The 20,673-nt window shown below is 50.8% G+C and overlaps 1 protein-coding gene across 1 annotated transcript in view; it reads left to right on the forward strand.

Annotated features, from left to right (window-relative positions):
• Positions 1 to 20,673, forward strand: part of HYDIN (HYDIN axonemal central pair apparatus protein) — a 160,160-nt gene that overhangs the window by 74,610 nt on the left and 64,877 nt on the right. The window contains exons 17-23 of the mRNA XM_075160949.1: positions 60 to 224; positions 3,573 to 3,725; positions 12,071 to 12,309; positions 15,189 to 15,444; positions 17,377 to 17,520; positions 19,253 to 19,396; positions 20,240 to 20,553. Coding sequence (XP_075017050.1) covers positions 60 to 224; positions 3,573 to 3,725; positions 12,071 to 12,309; positions 15,189 to 15,444; positions 17,377 to 17,520; positions 19,253 to 19,396; positions 20,240 to 20,553 — 1,415 coding nt within the window. The remainder of the gene's footprint in view (positions 1 to 59; positions 225 to 3,572; positions 3,726 to 12,070; positions 12,310 to 15,188; positions 15,445 to 17,376; positions 17,521 to 19,252; positions 19,397 to 20,239; positions 20,554 to 20,673) is intronic.

Consider the following 20,673-nt stretch of genomic DNA (forward strand, 5'->3'; position numbering starts at 1 on the left):
GGAGTTTAAAGTTTCCTCAAAGGTCGCTCTGAAGTTGGGTTTGATCCTGTCCCTGATAGGAGCACCAGGAGGATGCTGCTGTGTGGTACTCCAGCCCCGTGCCGTGTGGGATCATCCAGCCTCGCAGCTCGGCGCAGGTCCCGTTCACGCTGGAAGTCCAGGTGACGGGAGAGCAGGACGCCGTTGCTCACGTGGCGGTGTTTGGGAGTGACGGATCCCCGCTGGTGAGTGCTAGGGGAGACGCGCGCCTTTGGGCGACTCATCTGGGTGCGGCGTAAAGCGTACAGGGACGCTTCCTGGGAAAGCAAGAACCTGTGATATATGGCTGGTGCGGACAAGGAAAGAAGGGATTCTAGGGGTTGCCTAGAGAAGAGGAAGGATGGTATCCTCTTGGGTGATAAGCTAAGTGTCTGATGCAGCGTTTAATTATGGACATGTGAGATGGGGAACAAGCCCAGGCTGAAACCCAGCACCGTCCCTGGGTCTCATACTCGGTTGTGTTATTAGGTGAGCAGCAACTGCTGCTTCATTAGGGCTTTTGTTCAGGAGCGCCGTGTAAGAAACCGTGATGTTTTGTGCAAAGCTGGATTTAAGCTTTTCTGAAAGCCCATCAGGTCTGAGAAATATCCATCAAATCCCTTTGCCGAAAGCCCCAGCCAAAGACACGTGAGTCTCCACACCGCCTGCGTCTGGAGCACAGAGACTTTTTTTCTACCAAGCTTGGAAATGGAAGAGGCAAAGCATTCCTGGAGCAAAGCCTCCTCAAAGGCATTGCTTGCATTCTGGCATACAGAACAGCAGCAACGACAACAAAATGTAGGCAAGAGAAGGTTGTATGTAGTGTCCTGGCTTCATCTAGCTGAAATCTACAGCAAATTTAGTTAATTAAACTTTAATTTAAAAAGATATTAACTTTTGAAGCAGCTGTTTTAAAATGTCTTGGCATCTCTCCGAGCGTGAAAGAGGATGTCAGAGGATTGCTGGGAACCTTAAGCTCTCTGTGACAGAAAGGAAGGCTGACGTTTTGAAAGCAGTCTGAGGGGTTTAAACTTTCATTAAAACGAATGGAAATGATGCTGCTAAATCCCCTGGATGCCACTGAACGTCTCAACCCAGGCCTTTGCGGATGTGCACGTAAACCAGTCAACAGGCAACGCAGGCTTTGCAGGGAGGTCTGAACTTCGACCAAACAGTTGCTCATAAAGATAAGGCACGCTTCCTTAAGAAGGAGGGTTTCTCCCCTCTGGAATAACCTAGCTGTTTAACTGTTAGCTTGTTTAACTACCGTGTTCTTGCAAAGCTTTAACCCTTGGGCTAACAATTTATAGTTTCAAACTTTACCTTAATCTTTTCTATTTGGAGATGAATATGTCAATTTTTTTTGCCCAAAGGGCGAGCGTTTCAGCTGGAGAATCCTAGCTGTCCCTAAGGAAACGACTAGCATGAGATTGAGCGAGTTAAGTTGATCTTTAACATGCAGCGTTTATGCTCGGCCGCTGCTAGCACCCAGCGAGTGCTGCTAGACACCTCGCTGCCTATATTGGAGCACAGATGTGAGTTTCTGGCTGTCAGGCGACATTCTTTGTATTTTCTATAGGGCTGCCCTATTGTTTGGGTGGTGGTTCAGTCGTTCCCTAGTCCAGAGCTTTCTGGGCTAGCAGAACAGCTAACCATCTCGTTATACATCCTGTACTGGTGGCAAATCCTACCTGTATGGATCATACGATGCAGATCTGACCTCAGGGGAATCGCTGCAATGTATTCCAATAAAGCAAAAGATAAGCTTGCTCTTGTTGTCTTAGGTTATGCCGTCTGGTATTGATACCAAGCCTTTACAGAGTTAGGTGAAATATCATACAGATCTTTCACCCAGGTTGCGTAGGGTGTTGCCTGGTATTTTGTTTGCCGGTGCCTGCGTGCCAGCTTCAATTTGGTGGATGTGATCTCCTGCATCAAGGGGCTGGAAAACCCAGCCCTGGGGTTACCGGTGGGAAGGCACCTCCTGTGCCACGGGCCGGGCGTTCGGCAGCCGGCCGCTGTCAGAATAAGCGGTCGCTCAAACCACGGCTGTCTGCCAGGGACAGATGCTCTTCATTCCTAAGTGATCAAATCTGACGTTACATGCCCGTTGACAAAGCCAGCAGTGTATGTGTGGCAATATTACCCATGGCGGAGTTGCCATCTCCTTTTACTGCCTTTCCCCGTGTGTCACATGGCCGGTAATGCTGTTGAACAGGGTTTTTCTTGTCCCTTTTAAGAAGACTGTAGATGAAGGTGGTTTGTTTTTTTATAAGCCCTTTCCTTGGCAAGGATACGTCGTGTTAGTACACACTCTAATTGAAACCAGCTAGCCTGGGCATCCTCCCGATGTTTTTCTGCCCATCTCCAAAGGGTTCTGCCCTGCCGTTGCTGCTTCCGCACCGCTGGCACCGGGAGGCAAAGCCAGCCGGCGAGGCACCGCTCTTCCCTCCAGCTCCTTCTTCCCGGGAGCTTCGGGCAGCATCACCCAGACTGCAGCTCTGCCTCCCTTCTCCCGGAGGGATAAAAGATCCATCATCGTGTATGGCTTCAGTTCCTTATTTTTGAGGTACCAGCCTTGGTACGTGATTTTTGGCTCTTCCTTGCGTGCCGTCGTGTCCTGTCAAGGGATGAGCGTTTCTGGATGCTGCTCCTTCTGGCTGAATCTGGGTGATTCTGACAGCTGGCAATGCCATTTCCTTGGGTCAGACATCACTAAAGGTTTTGCATTGTGGAGGCTGGTTTCTTTTGTGGTTAAATCATGCTCCGTGCCCTCCAGTGAATCATACAGCAGCTTGTCAGTGTTGGGAGTTTTATGCATTCAGATTCTGTTTAAGACTTGGAGCGTTTAGAACTAATGAAATCCAGCCAGACTGGATAAATTCTCATTGTTTTTAATGATGTGAGAATGTGGTTTAGCAAAGGGGTCCGCATTCCTCCTCCAATAGTCTGTGCCAGTTCTGCAAGGACAAAACTTTTGGGTCTCAGACTGTAAAAAGAAAAAAATACTGCTTGAATGATGCAATTCATAATTAACGTCTTATTCATATAATACCAGGAATACACATAAGCACAAATCCGAGGCAACTAACTTGCATGATCTCTGCTCTGAAGAGCCTGCTTTGCTGCTGACTTGTGCTGGTTTTCACAGGGGAAGCTTTGGGAATGTTAAAGAAGTTACTGCCCCAGCACGGCTGGGCAGCAGCAGGAGGCAGGGAGGGCGGTTTGGGGCGAGATTGAGCAGTAAAAGGAGTGGGAGCCGGCGCAGGGCAGAGGAAGGAGAGGGGACAGTCTGGAGGAGGTGTGAAAAAGCAAGCGTGGGAAACTGGGTTTCCTTATCCCCTGATGACGGGAGCTTGTGGCTTTCCGATGGGATCACTCTAGATCCCACACTTGCTCCAGGCCTTCTGCATCAGTGTTACCACACTGAAAACTTCAAACAGCCGTAATTATCCCCCAGCCTTGGAGTACCCTTAGAGCTCTCTAATCTTCTTAAACTTTCCCTGTTGTTTGGTTTTTTTTTTTGGATCTTTCCTACCTGCTTCCTGGAGCAGAAAATCCATTTAATGAGCATTGGAGAAGGACCGGTTGTCTACGTGCATCCGAGTAAGATAAATTTTGGCACTATCCAAGTTCTACAAGATGCTTCCCGAACTCTCCACCTCTCCAATCAGGCTGTCATCCCTGCATCCTTCTGGGCAGAGATGGTAAGTATTTATGGGGCTATTTTCCAACAAAAATGACTGGTCCAGAGCGGCCTGTGACTTGATTTTTATATGCAACATTTCCATATCGCTGTCTGAGAGAGAAAGCAAGATATTCCATCACAATGCAGCAAGAGGAGCCTGGCTCTGGGGGCAGTTTTAGCTGGGGGACCCCTCAGTAAAATAGAGAATTTGCATAGATGTTTGAGCAGAAATGAGTCTGGATCATTTGTACAAGTTCTCCCTTTATTCTGTGGAAGGTATTTAGCTCTGAGAATCATGGTTTTGGAGCTCTGAGACCAAGAGAACCCTTTGCTCCTGAAAAGGCATGGGTTTCCCTGCGGTTTCCCTTTTACATCTGCATTTGCTTTGCCTCAAACTCCCGCTGACGCTAGAGACTACGGTGTGAGGTCTGTCCTCCAACTGCTCGCGGTGAGGCGAGTTTCACATCTACCGGGGACCAAACCAGTTGGATTGTTGCACAAAAATATACTTGTAAGGGTCTGTGGACTCCGTAGTGTTGCAGAGCATCTCTGGAGATTAGCTGCGGAAAAAGGCCGTTAAATTCGCGTAGTGCGACAAGCTGCGTAGCAGGAGCGTGTGGCTGCTTCCCTGGCAGGGGCGGCCGGGGTGATGGAACTGGGAAGGGCTGGCCTGGGTGGGATGTGCTCCCCACTGGAGGGGGGATCGGGGCAGGAAAACAGGGTTTGGAGGAGGTTTGTGCTTCTCTCTGCTAGGTGGGTTGAACTTCTGGGGCTGGTTAACCCAGGCTGAATGTCCCTCTTGCTGCTTTTCTAGCTGCTTCACTCCAGTTGCTGTGCCCAGGAGGGTAAATGTAACCTCAAAGTGGGGGATTCCCAGGGCAGCTTTCTTTGACTCCACAACGAAAATCTGCTTTCCATCTCTGCAGAGAGCAAGCCACCTCGGATGGGTGGTACTGGTGTATAAATGGTGGGTTTTGCATGCTTTTGCATGCAGAGCTCTGCTCGGGTGCTGCCGTCCCGGTGCAATGCCTTCCCTCGCTCCCTGGGCAGCTCGCCGTGCACCCGGGGCTTGCGGGGGTCTATCTGCCTCTCCGATGCCTCGGTGCCCTAATTTATGGGATTGGGCGATAAATCCTACCCTGCTTCACTGCAATCTCTGCAAATATTGTGGCTAATCGATAAGTAGAACAATAATCGGAGGTGGTTCAGGGATGGTTTCTTTTCCCGCGGTAAAGCTGGACTCTGTTGCTCCCGAGTCCCGCCTGCTGACTTCTCAGGGTTGAGTTACCCCACGGTGAGCATCTCGGCTTCTCGGGATAGCTGCTGATATCATGGAGACGTTCAAGGAGACAGGTCCTGGGAACCTGCTCCATCAGCCGTTTCCAGAAGGGCTCTCCAGGCTCCTCAGCCCCGTGATGCTGAGCCCGTCTGACGGGAGCAGCGCTGCGGCAGGCGAGGTGTGCTCGAGCTGCTCCCTTGCCCGCCGCAGCTCCCTACTTTGGGCTGTTTTGCTGCCTCAGTTGAAGTTTTGCCCTTGGCTGCTGCCTGGCAGTTCATTGATGGGAAGAAGAGAGGACTGGATAATTTTGGAGGTAAAATTTAAGATGCGTTCGGGTGTCAGGGTGAACTGCCCTTGTACATCTGAGAGCAGAACTGGCTCCGGCTGTCCCTTAGCCTGGGCGGTGGGTGACTTGGGCATCCTTCATTCACTTGTGCCCCTGAACAAAAGTCTTGTGTTCTCTAAGATGCCAGAGCTGCTGCTTTGATTTCCTTCTTGGAGATTGCTGCAGGACAGCGAGCCGTGATTTCCCCCTCTCCCATTTGATGGCTAATCTCGAAATTGTGACTCTTTGCGGTTAGGCTTATGGATCACGGTCCTCACTTGAAAAAAATAGCTATTGATTGAAATTTTCACGGCAGCATCGGATCAGCAATGTTACAGCACGCTGACTGGCAGTTCAACAAACTGAACGAGATTAAATTAAGGGGCAGCGACAGGGCAAGTAAAAGGCTGGTGCCTTGTTCGGAACAGAAAAGGAAAATGCTGTAATGCAGATGGCCACGCTGCCACCTTGGTGATGTTCCTAACCATCACGTGCGAATGGCTGCTCCTATCAACTCCAGCTGTTCTTCTAGCTTTGTGGGAGAAAAGAGCGTTATTTGAGCAAGCTGAGATGCTTTTTTGTGCATAACTTCACTTTGGGATAGTGACTTAAGGAATTACCTGGATTAGCCCTCATGCCCAGGCTTCCCCGTTCCCCTTTTCTCTTCTCCTCTCCGTTGGATGAGTTGTGGGAAGCAGCACTGAGCGTCTCTGCTGCCAGAAGGAAATAAATAAAAACCCTCCAAAGCCGTGCATCGAGATGTGGGTGTGAAGAGGAGCGTAGGGAGTTCCAACCCTTGTGCTCTGTTGGCTTATCCCTGCTTGCCAGGTGTCTGCAGGTCTGTCACCCCTGGGACCAGTGTGTCATCCCATGCTCGTCCCCGGAATCCCGTGTCTGGCTGATGTTCTTTTCCATGCTTTCCCAGCTGCCAGGCAGCCCTGTTAGAGCATCCTCGGGATCCAGCAAGGGGAGGGTTTGCCTTTTTTGTGGGCAGAAAAGACTGGAGGGATAGGTCAACATGAAGGGGCTGCTGCAGCCTAGCTGGGGGCTGGTGGGACCTGCCGAAAAAGGTGGCTGTTCTCCTCCTCGCTGCTGCTGTCATCTTCTTTTCCTGTTTCCCTAAGTGTCTGATTTTTGCCATATTGACAAGCGTAAAAGAGTTGTATTGATCGATGGAAGTGTCCGCTCTCCCTGCGGAGAGGAAAAAGCGTCTTTCTTTGATCATGTCCTACTTGTTCTTTGCGCTCTGTCTTCTCAAGGATCTTTGACTCGGCTACTGAGAATGACATCTCCCGGCATCATGGAAGGCAGCTGTGTATCACGCCTGTGTGATCAGGAAAGGAAAGGCAGGTCTGGGGTGTAATTTTTGTTAATCAGTGGCAGCTTTCTTCTGCCTGCATAACCACTGTGCTGGGTCTTTTATGTGCTACCGCAGGGAGGCAAACGGTGGTTTCCCGGTGCCTTGGAATGAGGGAGGAGAGAGAAAACCTTTCTTGGGAGTTCCTCTTCTAGTGTTGGTGCTCCGGTTCCTAATTTGGGGTCCTGTCTCCTTTGACCTGATCCTTGACCTCCCCAATCCAGAGCCCCGTGCTCCTGACGGAGCTCGCTGCCGCCCGCTTTCCAGCAGCGGTCGGGGTCTTCAGGGAAGTGCCTGGTGAGCAGCTCCCCGTTCCCGGGGATGAGCTGCTGTCGGATTCAACTGGAGCCGACGTTGCAGAAGAGACAAGGTTTTATTTATTTAAACAGTTACAGCTTTTTTTTTCTAGTCTTCCCCTGGGATTCACTGGAGAAAATCAACTGGTTATCAGGCAGCGTATGAAGGCTCTTGGTCAAACTCGGTGTAAGCAAGGAGAGAACACGCAGTTCCCATTCCCATACTTGCTTCTCTCCTCGTTAGTGCAGGATTTGTTTCATTTCTTAATTTCATTGCTTATTATCTCAAGCTTTTGACGACATTCCCTTTATTAAAGAAACGGCCATATGGAGAGACAGCAAAACGTGGAGATAAACTTAAAAACGGTGCCGGTAAAGGGATGCCGCTTTAGCGATTCTGTTTCTTGTTCTGGCCGATCGGCGATTTTGTTGTTATCTGAGCAAATCGTGCGGGCGGCGGGGAGGGAAGGCTTTGAAATGTTGGCACTGTTCGTAGCTCTCTCCAGCTGCTCTCACTGAAGTCGGAGCAGACTTGAATTGGCAGGAGGGTGGGTTTTAAATCTACTGTAAATTACTTTTTTTTTTTCCCCCAAGCATCGGAATAATTAGCCAGCCCGTCAGTGTTTGCTCGTAGCGAGACCCAGGCAGACAGTGCCATGCCCTTCAAATGATATCTGCAATGCTATTTAGAAATGAGTGTTAAATTAACTTTCCAGGGTATGGGCAGCATTGGCCTGGAATATGTGGTCTCCTCCAAGGTGAGCAGAGCTTTTGAAGTTAAGGTGCATAGGCTTAACTCTTTCCAGGGCTGTTCCTCCAGAGCTTCGTGGTGCTCTGAAAGCTCACCGTTAGATTTAAACCATTGGTTTGGTTTTTAAAGGCTGTGTTTTGCTAATACAGCAGTACCAGTTTGCTGATTTCCACCCAGTTTGGTCTTGCCAGAGCTGGACCATGCCTGGAAACTCACGGCATCGGTCACGAACAGGAGTCAGGGCCAGGAGCGTCCAGTCTTGTGCTGGTGAGCGGTTGGATGAAAACCTGAGGAAGGTGGAAGGCTGTGTCCCTCCCAGTGTCGCACAGCCTTAGGTCCAGGGCATGTGGCCCTTAAAAAGGGGGGCAGAGGTTTGGAGGAGACCTTGGAAAAGGTGCCTGAGACCCGGCCCCAGGGAAGAGTTTGGGGTTTGTTTTTTTTTATCAAGTCAGGTATCTTATATGAGTTCTTGCCCTTTCAAAATTGCTGTATTTTAGTAATTGAAAAAATTGTTATTCTGCTCGGCTAGGGAAACTAAGCTCGTCGTCTTGTGCTGCACCCGTTGCCCAACTGAATTAAAGAAGGGTAGAAGTCTTCAAGGCAATTATGTTCCTACAAGCAAGAGTGACTCAGTGGAGTGCTTTTCCCAAAGGAAAAGCCGGAGGAGTTTGGTTATTAAATGTTGTGCTTGGCAGCAGCCGGCCGAGCCGTGCCCATGCCCTGGCTGGTGAACCCCCATGCGCAGAGCGGTGGCACTGGTGTCCCCAGCCCAGCGGGGAGGGCAGAGGGGATCTGGAGGGGTGAGCTGTGGACAGGGGACACAGATGAAGACAAGCTTCGTTAGCTCACCCAGCAGTCTGCTATTAGCTGAACCAAGTGTGACAAATTAGGCTCCGTTGTCAGCGGCACCGAGAGCCACATGTTAATTTTTTTTTTTTTTTTTTTAACTGGCTTTAGAGGCTCTGCCTCTTCATTTCATAAAACATCCCCTTGATGATGCTCTGGGGCAGAGGCTGAACCAAGGTGGTCCCCACGCTTTTGCCGAGGAGATGCTGGTTCTGCGGTGCCAGGAGGCGGCTGGTTGGTGGTGGGAGCCTCTGGCCAGCCTCACGCTCTGATCTCCACCTCCTTGGGGTTTGGGTGCTTTTGGGCTGTTTTCTGCCACTGGCAGTTTGTGCGGATAAAGAGCAGCTTTGAAATGAAGAACACAGGGTCCCCCACCTCGGGGCTGCTAAAAACACCTGGGACAAGGCTCTGCGCACAACTGATGGAGGAGGGGGTTTTATTTCCCCTTCATGTGCAACCCCGGTGAGGAGCGATGGGTCAGCCTGGCCAGGTGTGAATGCTCTCGCCAGAGCCCTGGCTTGGTAAAGTAGAGCTGCGTTTTTAATATCGAGGTCTGCTTCCTCTTTCACTCGTGCAAGGCCAGAATGACCAGACCACTTTAATTAACCGGCTTTAAGTCGCTTCAAGAGAACTGAACGAGGTGGCTCCTCAGTCGTCCCTTAGGGCAGCCACCCCTCCAGCTCTCAGGTGCACGCTGGTGTCCCTTATAGCCAAATTTTAGCAGCTCTTATTCACAATGGAAATCTGTCCTGGGAGAAGCTAATGAGCTCAGCAGTGAACTTCTTGATTAAGTGATTGATCCCTACCCTCGCCCAGCACTCAGGGACTCTGATGTCCAATAGTGCAAGCTCCTACGGGGACAAAAATAGCCACCGCCACCGCAGACGGCTATTGCATCATTTTTCAGAGCGTTCAGGGATAAGCAAGTAGCAGGGGTGTTATCAGAAGTTAGATCTTGGTCTCTAAAGTGCTGGAGTTTTTTAGCATGGCTCCAGGAGATTTCTTGTCTCTGGGACACAGCCTGGATGGGTGTAGGTGGAAGCTGACCTAGAAACCTGAGTGAGTCTGGCCCGGCGGAGCCTTTTGGTCCTGGCAGGTCTCCCGTTCAGTGCTGCCCCTTGCAGCCACACCGAACGCTAACTGAAGGAATGAGGACGCGATGCAAATCGTGCTCCTCCGGAGTGGGCTGTTGGCCTGGCAGGGCACGGCAGCTCTGTGCTGGGTCACCCTGGGAAATTCCAAGTCTGGCTCCATCAAGACAACCTATCATTATTCCTCAGTCACGTTTTCTTGGGTACAATTTACTGCCTGGTTTGTTGCCAGCCTTTGATAAATGAGCTCTGTCAGATAGCAGACGTGCAGCTTCACCTCTGGAGCAGAGCTATCAGGTCTCCTTTTCAAGCGAGCTACCCTGCGTCAGCACGAATCAGAGGAAAAGTTGTACGTTAATGTCAATGAGAACCTCGCACCCGCCGGCTCGCTACGAACGTGTTGGGTAGCCCTTGGCTGATGGCAGCCCAGTGGATGCCTCTGATGCTGGTGATCAGCTACGCACGGGATGCAGGGACAACAGAAGAGGGTTGGGGGGACCCTATGTGGTGAGTGAGGTCAGTCTTCTCCTGTCTATCTACCTGGGGTTGTGTGCATCACCGGCCTTTGAGAGGAAAATGAATTTGGTGCTGATTTTTTGATGGTTTCAGGAGTTTCAATGACTGCAGTCTCTCTGGGTAAGCGGGTAGAGCTCTGCTGACAGTTTTTGCTTTGTTTGCCATCTTCCAGTCTAGCTAGATGCCCTGAGTTCTGCCTGGTTTTCAAGCACTGCTGCTCCTCCGCAACCAAGGAGTGTCAGGGATGCAGAAAGAAAACAATAATTAGCCAGACCTCAAAGGGAATATGAGAATATTCCCTAACAGAGTATGAGGTCCCAAACCAGAAGAGTGGAGAGTAGGCTGCAGGTAGTAATGAATGCGGAAGATGTAGGAGAGAAAAAAAGCCTAGCCTGGTCCCCACGGAGAAGCAGAGCCCCAGTGTTTACCCTGTGCCGATTACCTTCCTCCATCCCATTCTCATCTTGCTTTTTTTTAAGACTTTCTCTTGCAGCTCTAGAGGACAAATGAAATGGAACTGAGTTTATTAATTTTGCCAGTGCCTGGAATAATTTCGATGCCTTTGGCGTGCTCCATCCTGGGATGCAGGCGTGCAGACCTGACCCGCTCTCCACGCAGGGCGCAGTCAGCTGAAGGAGTTATCGTAGCTGAGGCACCTACACACGCCGCTGGGACCCTCAGCAAGTTATTGCTTCCCTGGCCTCCAGCTAGTCTTACCCTCGTTAGCAGAGGTTGTTTTGGGGGGTAAAATGCTTTCCATGACTTTGAAGTGCTGCTTGGTTTTCTGATGCCCTTCTCCCTTGGGCTGGCTGGTGTCCTGTTAGAGCTCAGTGCCGCCCGCCTGACGGGTGGAAACTCAAGTGAACTTCACCTGGATCAGGCACTTGCTTTTATCCTGTCAGGCCTCCAAGCACACCGTTGCTTTCTATTAAAAAAAGGGAAAAAACCTCTTCTCTTACAATATTGCAGTGTTCTGGGTGAGTAGTGCCTGTTGTCCCAAACACAGCACTGAACTGTGGGGTGCAGGTACCACCACCACCGTGATGGACACTTCGAAGCCGTACATCTACATCCCGGTGCATTTTGTGCCGGCCAGGGAGCACTGCGTGCATTTCTCTGTCTGCTGCAAGGTTGCTCCCTGTGAATATGGTTTTAGATGAACCGGGGGTCCAGCACCCTTATTGCCCCATCCGTAGAGGGAGGTCCATGAGAAACCAGAGGAGGAGAGTGCTTGGGAAGCCCGGGCCATGCCCACAGGGAAGACATCTTGCAGTTTTCTTTCTGTTTATTTCCTTACTGCCCTGCTGTAAACATCTATAGCTGAATTTTCCAAAGCCGAGGGCAGTGGGGCACCTTGCTGCAGCTGATGGCCAGCGGGAACCGGGCGCTGCGGTCCTTCAGGGGCTGTTGAGGAGCACTGCCCTACGCTTGAGAAAGACGACTTTGGTGTTGGGGTTTTGATCAATCGGTTTTGCAGTGGTGTTCTTCAGGCTCCCAGCAGTATCCCCAAGCCCTGTGGCTGCCGCGGTGGGATTTGAGCAATCCTGGCTTCCTCTGGCCTTGAGCCTTCACGCAAACCTGGGAAGCCAGGAGAGAGAAAGCAGCTTCCCTTGGCGCGCGCTCCAAAAGAGAGAGTGGAGGGGGAATAGCCTTCTCCTAAGGGTGAACGTCCCTTGGGTTGGGCAAAACTGGGTTAATGAAGTGGGTCTGTTGAAGGAGGGTAAAATACAGGTTGTGTAAGCTCCCGCATAGTTGCTGTTTCCAGACACTGTAGCTTAGATTTAGGAAAATTAAGCCTTGATGTTTTTTACCCTCATGTCTTTAGTCCTTCCTTTTCCTGCACCTCACAAGAGACCACGCTCCGTGGTTTCCATCCGAAGTTAGCATTTGGTTTGTCTTACAGGCTGGCAAATGCTCACGCTGGAGGATTGAACCCAGTAAAGGAGTGATCCCCCCCGAGACCGAGGTGTCTGTGACTGTTGTAGCAAACTTGGATGATACTGAGAAATTCAAGGACGAGGTGAACCTGTTCATAGAGAACAGCCATACCTCCGTCATCCCTGTCCAGGCTGTCGGCGTCGGCACCACGATTGTCACCGACAAACCCTTTGCTCCGGAGCTCAACTTGGGACCCCACTTCAGGTAGGGTATCTCTCAGCTTCCACTCCTCCCGTGGGCTCAGCAAGGAGGAGTTTTGCTGTAGTCCTTCAGGCTAGTTCTCCTTCAGTGCTCAAGGTCCTGGCTCTGTTGCGCTGAAGCCATAGGAATTCCTTTAGAAACATTTTATGGCCATTTGAAAGGCGTTAGATACCCTCAAAAGCCACCAAAATGGAAACCAGTTGCTTAATCGTCACTGAATTGCCCTTAGTTACAATACATTTATTTCCTCACTTTATCAAATAAAGATTTGGAGGAAAACAGCAGGTCCCGGAAGCCTCCGGCTGAAAAACGCTGCATTACAAGTATAAACATATTTCCCTCTGCAATAACGTTGCTTGCTTTTCCCCTCACTGTGGAGTATCATCTCGCAACAGCAGAAAACCTTGGCGGTAGCTTGTTAGCAACTCCTCGACTAAATTAATGGTGCTGTTTTATTTCCCCTCTGCCCTGGAGTCCTGGAGGAGCGGCAGAATGTCTTTGCCCTGTCTCGTTCCTCAGCTCACTTGTCTTCCCCGTTTCCCCTGCCGGGCTGCTCTTTATGAGATGTACTCACTCTTCCCTCGTTTCTCCTGCCTGCTTTCCTCGCCGTCTCCTCCGTCAACGCCGCAGCAGCATCCCGAGGCACGGGCAAGCGAGGGTGGCTGCGGGACCAGCTCTGGCAGGGAGAGGAGGAGAAGTCTGCTTGAGGTTGGGCAGGATAAATTGAGAGTCTTAATTGAAAGAGCTTAGCTCAGAGGAGGGGATTCGCTGATCCTAACGCGGGTGTCTCAAACCAGGCGTGTTCTTATAAATGGGAGAAAAATAAGCCTTTTCAAAGTGCTGTTTGCCTTGTGTTGGAGACCTCTTGGGACGAGAAGAATAGTCTTCTCGAGGTGCCTGTTCCTTTCCCTGGCTGCAAAGAGGGTCCACAGTCCTCCGATACCTAAATTTTGGAGTAGAAAGAGCAGATTAATCCTACCTTAAGCATTTGAGATAGATTTTGGGGGTTTAAATATGCCCCTACAAGCCATCCACCTAAGCAGGGACATAGCAGGGAGGTTGGTGCTTGTCCAGTGGGCCACAGCGCAGGGGACATCATCAGCGTGGTTCATGTCACCGTCCTCTGCCCCCCTGCCCGTCTTCACCTGCAGGCTGTTTGGAGTCGTTGCCGTTGCTGTCGGCTGCAGAGCAGCCACCGAGTGAGCTGAGGTGGGACCCAGGTGACATCTCAGATGAGTTGGGCTTTCCCAGAGCCCCAAATCCTGCGTCTGCCCAGAGCTGCTCCAAGCTTTCAGCTGTTGCTGTCCGCAGCCTAAACCATTTCGTACTAAACTTGTGTACATCATTTTTTAGCAGTCTGTTTCAAGGACTAGTTTGTCCTATACTGTCACTTCTGTAGTTAGCTGCTCACAGCAGACATGCATTTTGTAAGCCGCATGTTCTGTCCCTTTCAAGAAGACAGTAACTGTTCCAGGAACGATCCATTTCCTGATCACGCTCAGATTTATAGAGGGTAAAATAATTACTCCAGACTAGCCTGCAGTTAGTGTTTCTTTACGTGAAGGAATCAATTTCCATTGAATATTCATTTTGGTTTATATCTAGCTCTAGTTATTCATCTCTTTGTCGCTCCATTCCCTCAGCAGCTAGACCTGGTCTTGCTGCTGTGTTCGTAGCAGGGAAACTTCTCTTGATCCTATGTTCTCAGTGCATTTATCTTCCTAAAACACAAAGCCAGCTGCACTGTTCAGGCCGAAGGGTGATATGTTGGGGGCGATGAGGGTTGTTGGATGCTCCCTAAGGGATGAGGGGGATAACATGGGTGCCAGGGCAGGGGCACCACCAGCGAGGCAAGTGGTGCCCAGATCACCGGATGAGTTTATACCCTGCAGCTCCCCAGTGGCATCTTCAGAGTAAAGCCATCTGAGGCAGCAGCTCCCACGGGGAAGGTGAAACGGCGGCGAAGCTGCTCCTCCATCTGCTCGCAGCCAGGACGGGGCCAGCTTAGCGTCTGACCCAGTGAGACCTGCAGGAAGCACCTTGGAAAAACGCCCTGATTATTGAGCACCAAAGGCTGGTGATGCTCTGCCTGCAGCGACTGAGATGATGGTTGTATTGGGTCTGGCCGAGGTGGAGTTAATTTTCCCCGCAGCAGCCCTCATGGTGCTGTACTTCACATGGGTAGCTAGAAAGGCGTTGATAACACACCGGGGTTTTGGCCACTGCTGAGCAGAGGTTCTCTCCCACATTCCCCCCTCACCAGGAGCCTGGGGGTGGGCAAGATCTTGGGAGGGGACACAGCCAGGACAGCTGACCCAACCTGACCAAAGGGATATTCCGTACCTTGTGGCGTCTGCTCAGCAATAAAAGCTAAGAGAAAGGAGGAGGAGGCGGGGGCATTCGTTATTGTGACATTTGTCTTCTGGAGCAACCGCTATGCGTACTGAAGCCCTACTTCCCGGGAAGTAGAGAATAAATCTTTTGCTTTCCTCTGCTTCCATGTGCATCCTTTTGTTTTTGCTTTATTAAACTGCCTTTATCTTGGCCCACAGGGTTTTTTCCATCTTATTTTCTCCCTTCCCTCCTGTCCTGCTGAGGAGGGGAGTGATAGAGCGGCTTGGTGGGCACCTGGCATCCAGCCAAGGTCAACCCACCACAATGTTCTTCATGAAGCTTTGCCTTGCTGTACGCAAACAGACCAGCTGCTGGATGGTGATAAACTTAGGGGCAACCAAGGTCTGGCTCTTGCTGTAGCTTTGAGCTAGGGCAGCCTTTTCGGAGGTGGTTTTATTGCTGAGTGTGCAGTCAGGTAACGCCATCAGGTTGCTGAAGCTGGGAGATGGCAGCTCCCATGGTATTTTCCATCTCTGCTTCTCTTCTAGCCTGGATCCCTGCTGTTACCGCTTCAAGATAACGAACAAAGGACGGCGCACCCATCAGCTCTATTGGACCACGGAAGGTTTTGCCCCATTTCGCCAGCGTGATCATCTCCCTGCCATCAGTAACACCAAGGGCAAAGATCCCTCCCAGAACCCCAAACCTGCCTGCCCTGTGTTTAAGCTTCGACCACTGAGGATGGAGCTGATGCCGGGCAAGACTATGGAGATGATGCTGGAAGGTTCCTCCAGCACTCCACAGGTGAGGTCTGAGCCTTTCCCATCAGATCACCTCCGCTGGGACTTCTTTTGCAGCCCCTCGACGTTTGCCTGAGCAAACGAGCAAGAGCTTTCAAGAAACTGTTTTAACGCCACAAGTTGCCATGGCAGCATCGGTGGCTTTCCTTGCTGGCCACCATCAGTTGCTAAGGCTTTTTCGTGTTTCTATAGCTACCATAAGCCCGACTTGCTGATACCAAAATACGGGCTGAAGGAAATATTGCTACTTCAGGGGCAAACGGCAGGTTACGAGGTGTCGTGTGCTGAGGCAGAAAGGAAGGGCAGAGAAAATAAGTTACGCTTAGCCTAGGAGCACAGGCAGAAAGTAAATAAAAAAAATGCAAAGTAATATATCTGGGGGAAGCAGTGAGTAAAATAAAACGCCTGTGAAGGGAGGGAGTGTCTGGGAGCAGCATCATTCTTCCTCTGTAGACAAACACGGGCAGAGGGCTTGTCTAGCACCGAGTCCTGGAGGAGAAAAACGAACACTGTGTCAGCTCTAATGATCCGAGTGACGTTCTCCATGTGGGAAACTGTTCCCAGGGATCATTATAATTGACAGCTTGACTTTTGTCAATATTTCCATAACAGCTCGCCCCAGGCTCTCAGCCAGCCCCGGTGTCCCAAGGGCAGCCAGGTCTTGCAGCACCCTTGGATGGCAGCTCAGAGGGGAAGGTTTCAGCAGGGTCACTGGGTGCTCTCCTCCCTGGACCCTTCTTCCCAGGGGAAATCCAATTCTGGAGGGAAGCTGCCAGCTAACCCTGGTGTGCATTCCCTGGCTCCAGGACCACTGGGCACAGATGTTTAAGCGAACATGGAATAAATCTGCATTAAGCTCCTGCTGATACTAGTGCTTTGAAAGGTGTTTTAAAGGGTTGCCTTAGTGGTAGCTTGAGCAAGGCTTGATTACTGACCTGCGACGGGACTGTCCCTGTGCGGTTCTGAGCCCAAAGGTTTTGCTGAAGAGGGGAAAAAGGTACCAGAAAGGAAATCCAGGGTGATCTTGCCTGGAAAGCCAAAAGGGGATCTGCGTGCTCAGCTGTGGCTCCCTGGCTCCTGCCAAGACCCTGGGAGCCGGCTTTCCACCTTCCTTGGGTCTTGAGAACTTAATACTCTTCAGGTTGGCCAGAAACCCAACTGCCCGCAGTGCACGTGCAACACAGATGATTTTGAAGGCTGTAGGCTCCGAGGAGGAGCTGGGTTTGTGGTGGTGTACCCGAGGGAAGGGTGAGAAATGAAGGGAGGAGTTTGGGGAAGTGAAACCATGAGAAATCAGGAAAAAGTCTTGAATGTAAGAGCATCTAGCTTAAGCAGAGGGTTTTCATGTGAAGTGCGAGACGTCTCTTTCCTGGGGAGATTGCTTTTAAAACCAGCTCTAGGAGGGCACAGTACATCCCAGGAACGAGTGGTGCCCTCTTTCCCAGAGGCAGGCTGGCTATTTGGGCTTTTCCATGGCTCCTTTCCACTAAGCTGCCAAGGGAGGTTTTGCTGGCATTGGCCTTTCTATCACCCGTTTCCCTCAATATAATTATATACTTCTTTAATCGGTTCCCACAGCTTTCTGTAAGCATTATGCACATCGAAACATTAATCATTTGGGGCAGTAATTGTTATAATTGTAGACAGCACATGACTCACAAGTGCCTTTTGTGGGTGTTAGGGTGTAGCGGTCTGGACATTGAGTGCAGAAGCAATAGGATGCAGCCTAAAAAGAAAGGGGGCTACTGAGGAGAGCAGTGACTGTAACTTTATGGCAGCGATACCTGCTGATGGTTGATGGCCAAGATCCCATGGCACGATTTCTATCCAGGCTATCGAAATCCTTTACGTCCACGGTCGGGCGGCTAGCAAATGCAGGGTGTTTTCTGGATGCCCTGCTAGCAGCCGCCGGGTGACGTGCGACTCTTGCACGCAGGTCGTGAAGGAGCGGCTGCTGTGTCACGCCGTCGTGGGGAGCAAGGCAGGGAAGGCACAGATAATGCAAGTGGATATCACGTGCGAGTTCGTTGCTCCCGTTCTGCAAATGTCCTCCAGAGAAATCATTTTCCGGGTGGAGAAGGTAAGTCTCTGGATTGCATCCTGGTATTTAATAGCGTGGCTGATGACTGAAAGCCCATGGCGGGGGTGTTTGTGTTCAAAGGAAGAAGTTAAGCAGCTTCTCCGAGTCCATGGGGCGTTGGCTATTGATTTGAGCGGGACCAAGCTTGTGCCATTAACGCCGAGATCATTATTTCGCTCCTCTGGGGTTGGGGACAAGTCTCGCCAGCTCTGTTCTGCCTTTCTTGATGTGGAGACAGAATTGAGCCGAGGGCACAAGGGTGAGAGAGATGTGTGGGACCCAGGAGAACAGCGTGGGCTTTGCCCAGCCACCTCGTGTGCCAGGGCTGCAGGTGGGAGAGCATCGCTGCAGCTGAGCGATGCTAAACCCCCTCCTCGCCCTTCCTGAGGCGCTTTGTAAAGTAAGTGAGGATGTTTTTAGAGATGGGACTGGTTTTTAACTTCACCGAAGTAAAACTGATATTACAGCTGCTCTGCCGAGGGGGATCATGGCCTCTTCTAGAGAGATACCAGTTTCTGTACTCAGTATAAAGAGAGGTTTTTGAGGATCCTCCAAGGCACGGTGAAGCCTGAACACCGATCCTCTAGGGAAGCTGAGAAAAACTGAGATTACTGTCAACTCCTCAGGCTGATGAGGAAAAAACATTATCTCTTGTCTCTCTTTGCCTTCTCTGCTGCTGGTATGGATGCTAGCTCTTTGCACTTCCCCAAGCCTTGCCTCCTTCAAAGGACCCGCAGACGTCCTTCAGCTGCCGTAATGATAACACCGACGCAAAGCAGGTGCCCTTTAGTCTCTGGATCCTGACTCCTGCATTGTCTTTCCCTCTCCTGTGAGCTGTCTGAAAAAGAGAAGATATTTCATTATTTAGTTTCTGTGTTTTCAGGTCTCTTCTCTGGTTCCCAGGCATCCAGAGAAGCACAAAATCCTGTGAGCAGGCAGTTCAGATTTAATTAGAAGCTTTTCAGCTACCCCTGATGTCTGCCTGTGGTCTGCTTGATGCCACGCGCTCCGATTTATCGAGTGCTACGACACTGCAGCTGTTGGATATCAATACACCCAGAACTAGTTTCCCAAACACTGTCTGGTTTATATAAACCATGCAGGAAGCCCAGAGCAATGCATAAACAGGAAGAAATAGCTTAGGCTGAGCTTAGCTTTGAGCCTACAGGCACCTCGTCGCTGTAGCAGGGGCAGCAGGAGACGCATTGCAGCCGGACTGTTGAGGTTTCTAGCTGGCTGTAAATGTTCAAAGCTAGCCTTAGGCTACTGCGGGCTCTCCACTACGGGCCAAATCCTGCTTGCTTTTCTCCTCTGACTAGCATCACTGCTTGTGAGGCTACTAGAGCCGATAAGGTTGTAAGAAATTACTGTATGTGAGTGAAAACCATCTTGTGCCATTCTGCCCAAGAGAGGATACAAAATTGGAGACGAATGGTCTGGGCTCACTTTCTGGTTTTGATCTTGTTCAAGCAGCTGCCTCCTCTCGGGGTCCTATTCCCTCATCTCTACGTGAGACTCTTTCCCTATCCCCCGGGGGATGCTGTGGTTTCTAAACATGAAAAGCATCTGATATACTTAGAGGAAAAACCTTCTAGAAGGATAGAAACTAATAAAAATAGTAAATAGAGATGTATGCACTTCTGGGCTTGAAAAATTTGAAATGCATCGGAAGAGGAAGGAGGTCCATGGCCACTTCAGGTTGGTTTTTTTCCCTTGTCTCCTGTTTCTGTAGCAACCCAGTGATGTCCTAACTCTTCAGTACAAGCCTCTTTCTTTAAAAAACATCTCCTCCCTGCCACTCAGCATTGTCCTGGCCTTAGAGCAACCCTTCCTAATCTGCGATGCGGCCCGGCAGCCCCTCCCCGCAGACGTTCAGGTGAGCAGCCATGGACCTTCCTGCTGGTGGGGTTTGGAGAGGGAGGAGCGGGGTGGTGTGTTTCTGTGGGAAGTCCTCTAGTAGATAAGTTGATTCTTTAGAGTCAGCAATAGACTGGCCGGAACTAAATCAGCTTCGAAACGAGTTGCTAAAGGAAATGAAATATCTGAATTGGAGAAATACGTCCTGGCTCTGAGACACGAGGAGAGGGGAGCAGGCAACTAGGTCTGGGCAAGCCATGTAGTGAAGGTGTCTCCTGGGAGCCATCCCAGCTCTCCGGCAGCCATCCCCAGATAACCTCAGGAGCAGCTTGCTCCCTTCAAGGGCAGCCCTGCTTTCAGGGAGGCTGCGGGTGCTCCTCCAGCCGCGGCCTGGCACCTGCCCCGTTGTCGGTGGAAGGCATCGGATATGGACTTCGCTAAACGTGTCGTAGGCACGGCCACCGCTTCTGTGCCGGGCCGGTGACCAGCACCCGCATGGGTGAGGCTGCGATGCCCGTTGCACTCGTGCTGTGAGGATAAAGGAGTTCCTCTGGAGTCGGGGCAAAAGGCCTTGGCTTGCCAGAGTGCTGATTTGGTTATGTATTTAGCATATAGCTTTTGTGGGTCAGAATTCATTAGCACAATATTTATTTCCCTCTTGTATCGATGCAGAGCAGACGTGAGCCTGAGACAGTCTCAGACAAGAGTTGTGGTGCTTGTGGTCAGGTGCACGCTGTGAGGCAAACGAAGGATGAACTGAGAAGGCCACATTGGGGTCACGCTTTGAATATTTACACGTTTCACGCTGCCGGACCTTGGGACTTCATCACACTGGTGGTTAATACTCTTCATCTCCTTGCAGCCCATGAAGCTGGAGATAGGGGAGGAACTTCATCTCTCCATCAGATTTAACCCTGCTTATGAAGAGGATTTGAATATCCGGGTAGCAGAGAAGGCTCTGAAGATACAGTTTCTCGAGCATCCTCATGAGGAGCAGGTCACCGTTCGGGGAGAAGTTTACTTTCCGAATCTCCGTCTCCAGACCATGGCCCTGGACTTTGGCTGCCTCTTGAATGACACCGAAGATGTGCGTTACGTCGAGATGACCAACTGCAGCCCGCTTCTTGCGCGGTACCACTGGTCGTTCCTGACAGACAGCCACACGCACCAGATGAGGTACGTGCGCCTTTGCCCTCTCCTTTAAAGCTCTTCTCCTTCCTGGTGTCCTGTTTATATTTTGCAAAGACCAAGGCTGTTTGCCTGGGATGTGACAAATCGCCTTCAACTTTCCCTTGT

Source organism: Calonectris borealis, chromosome 12 (genome assembly GCF_964195595.1).
Source record: "Calonectris borealis chromosome 12, bCalBor7.hap1.2, whole genome shotgun sequence".
Taxonomy (NCBI): domain Eukaryota; kingdom Metazoa; phylum Chordata; class Aves; order Procellariiformes; family Procellariidae; genus Calonectris; species Calonectris borealis.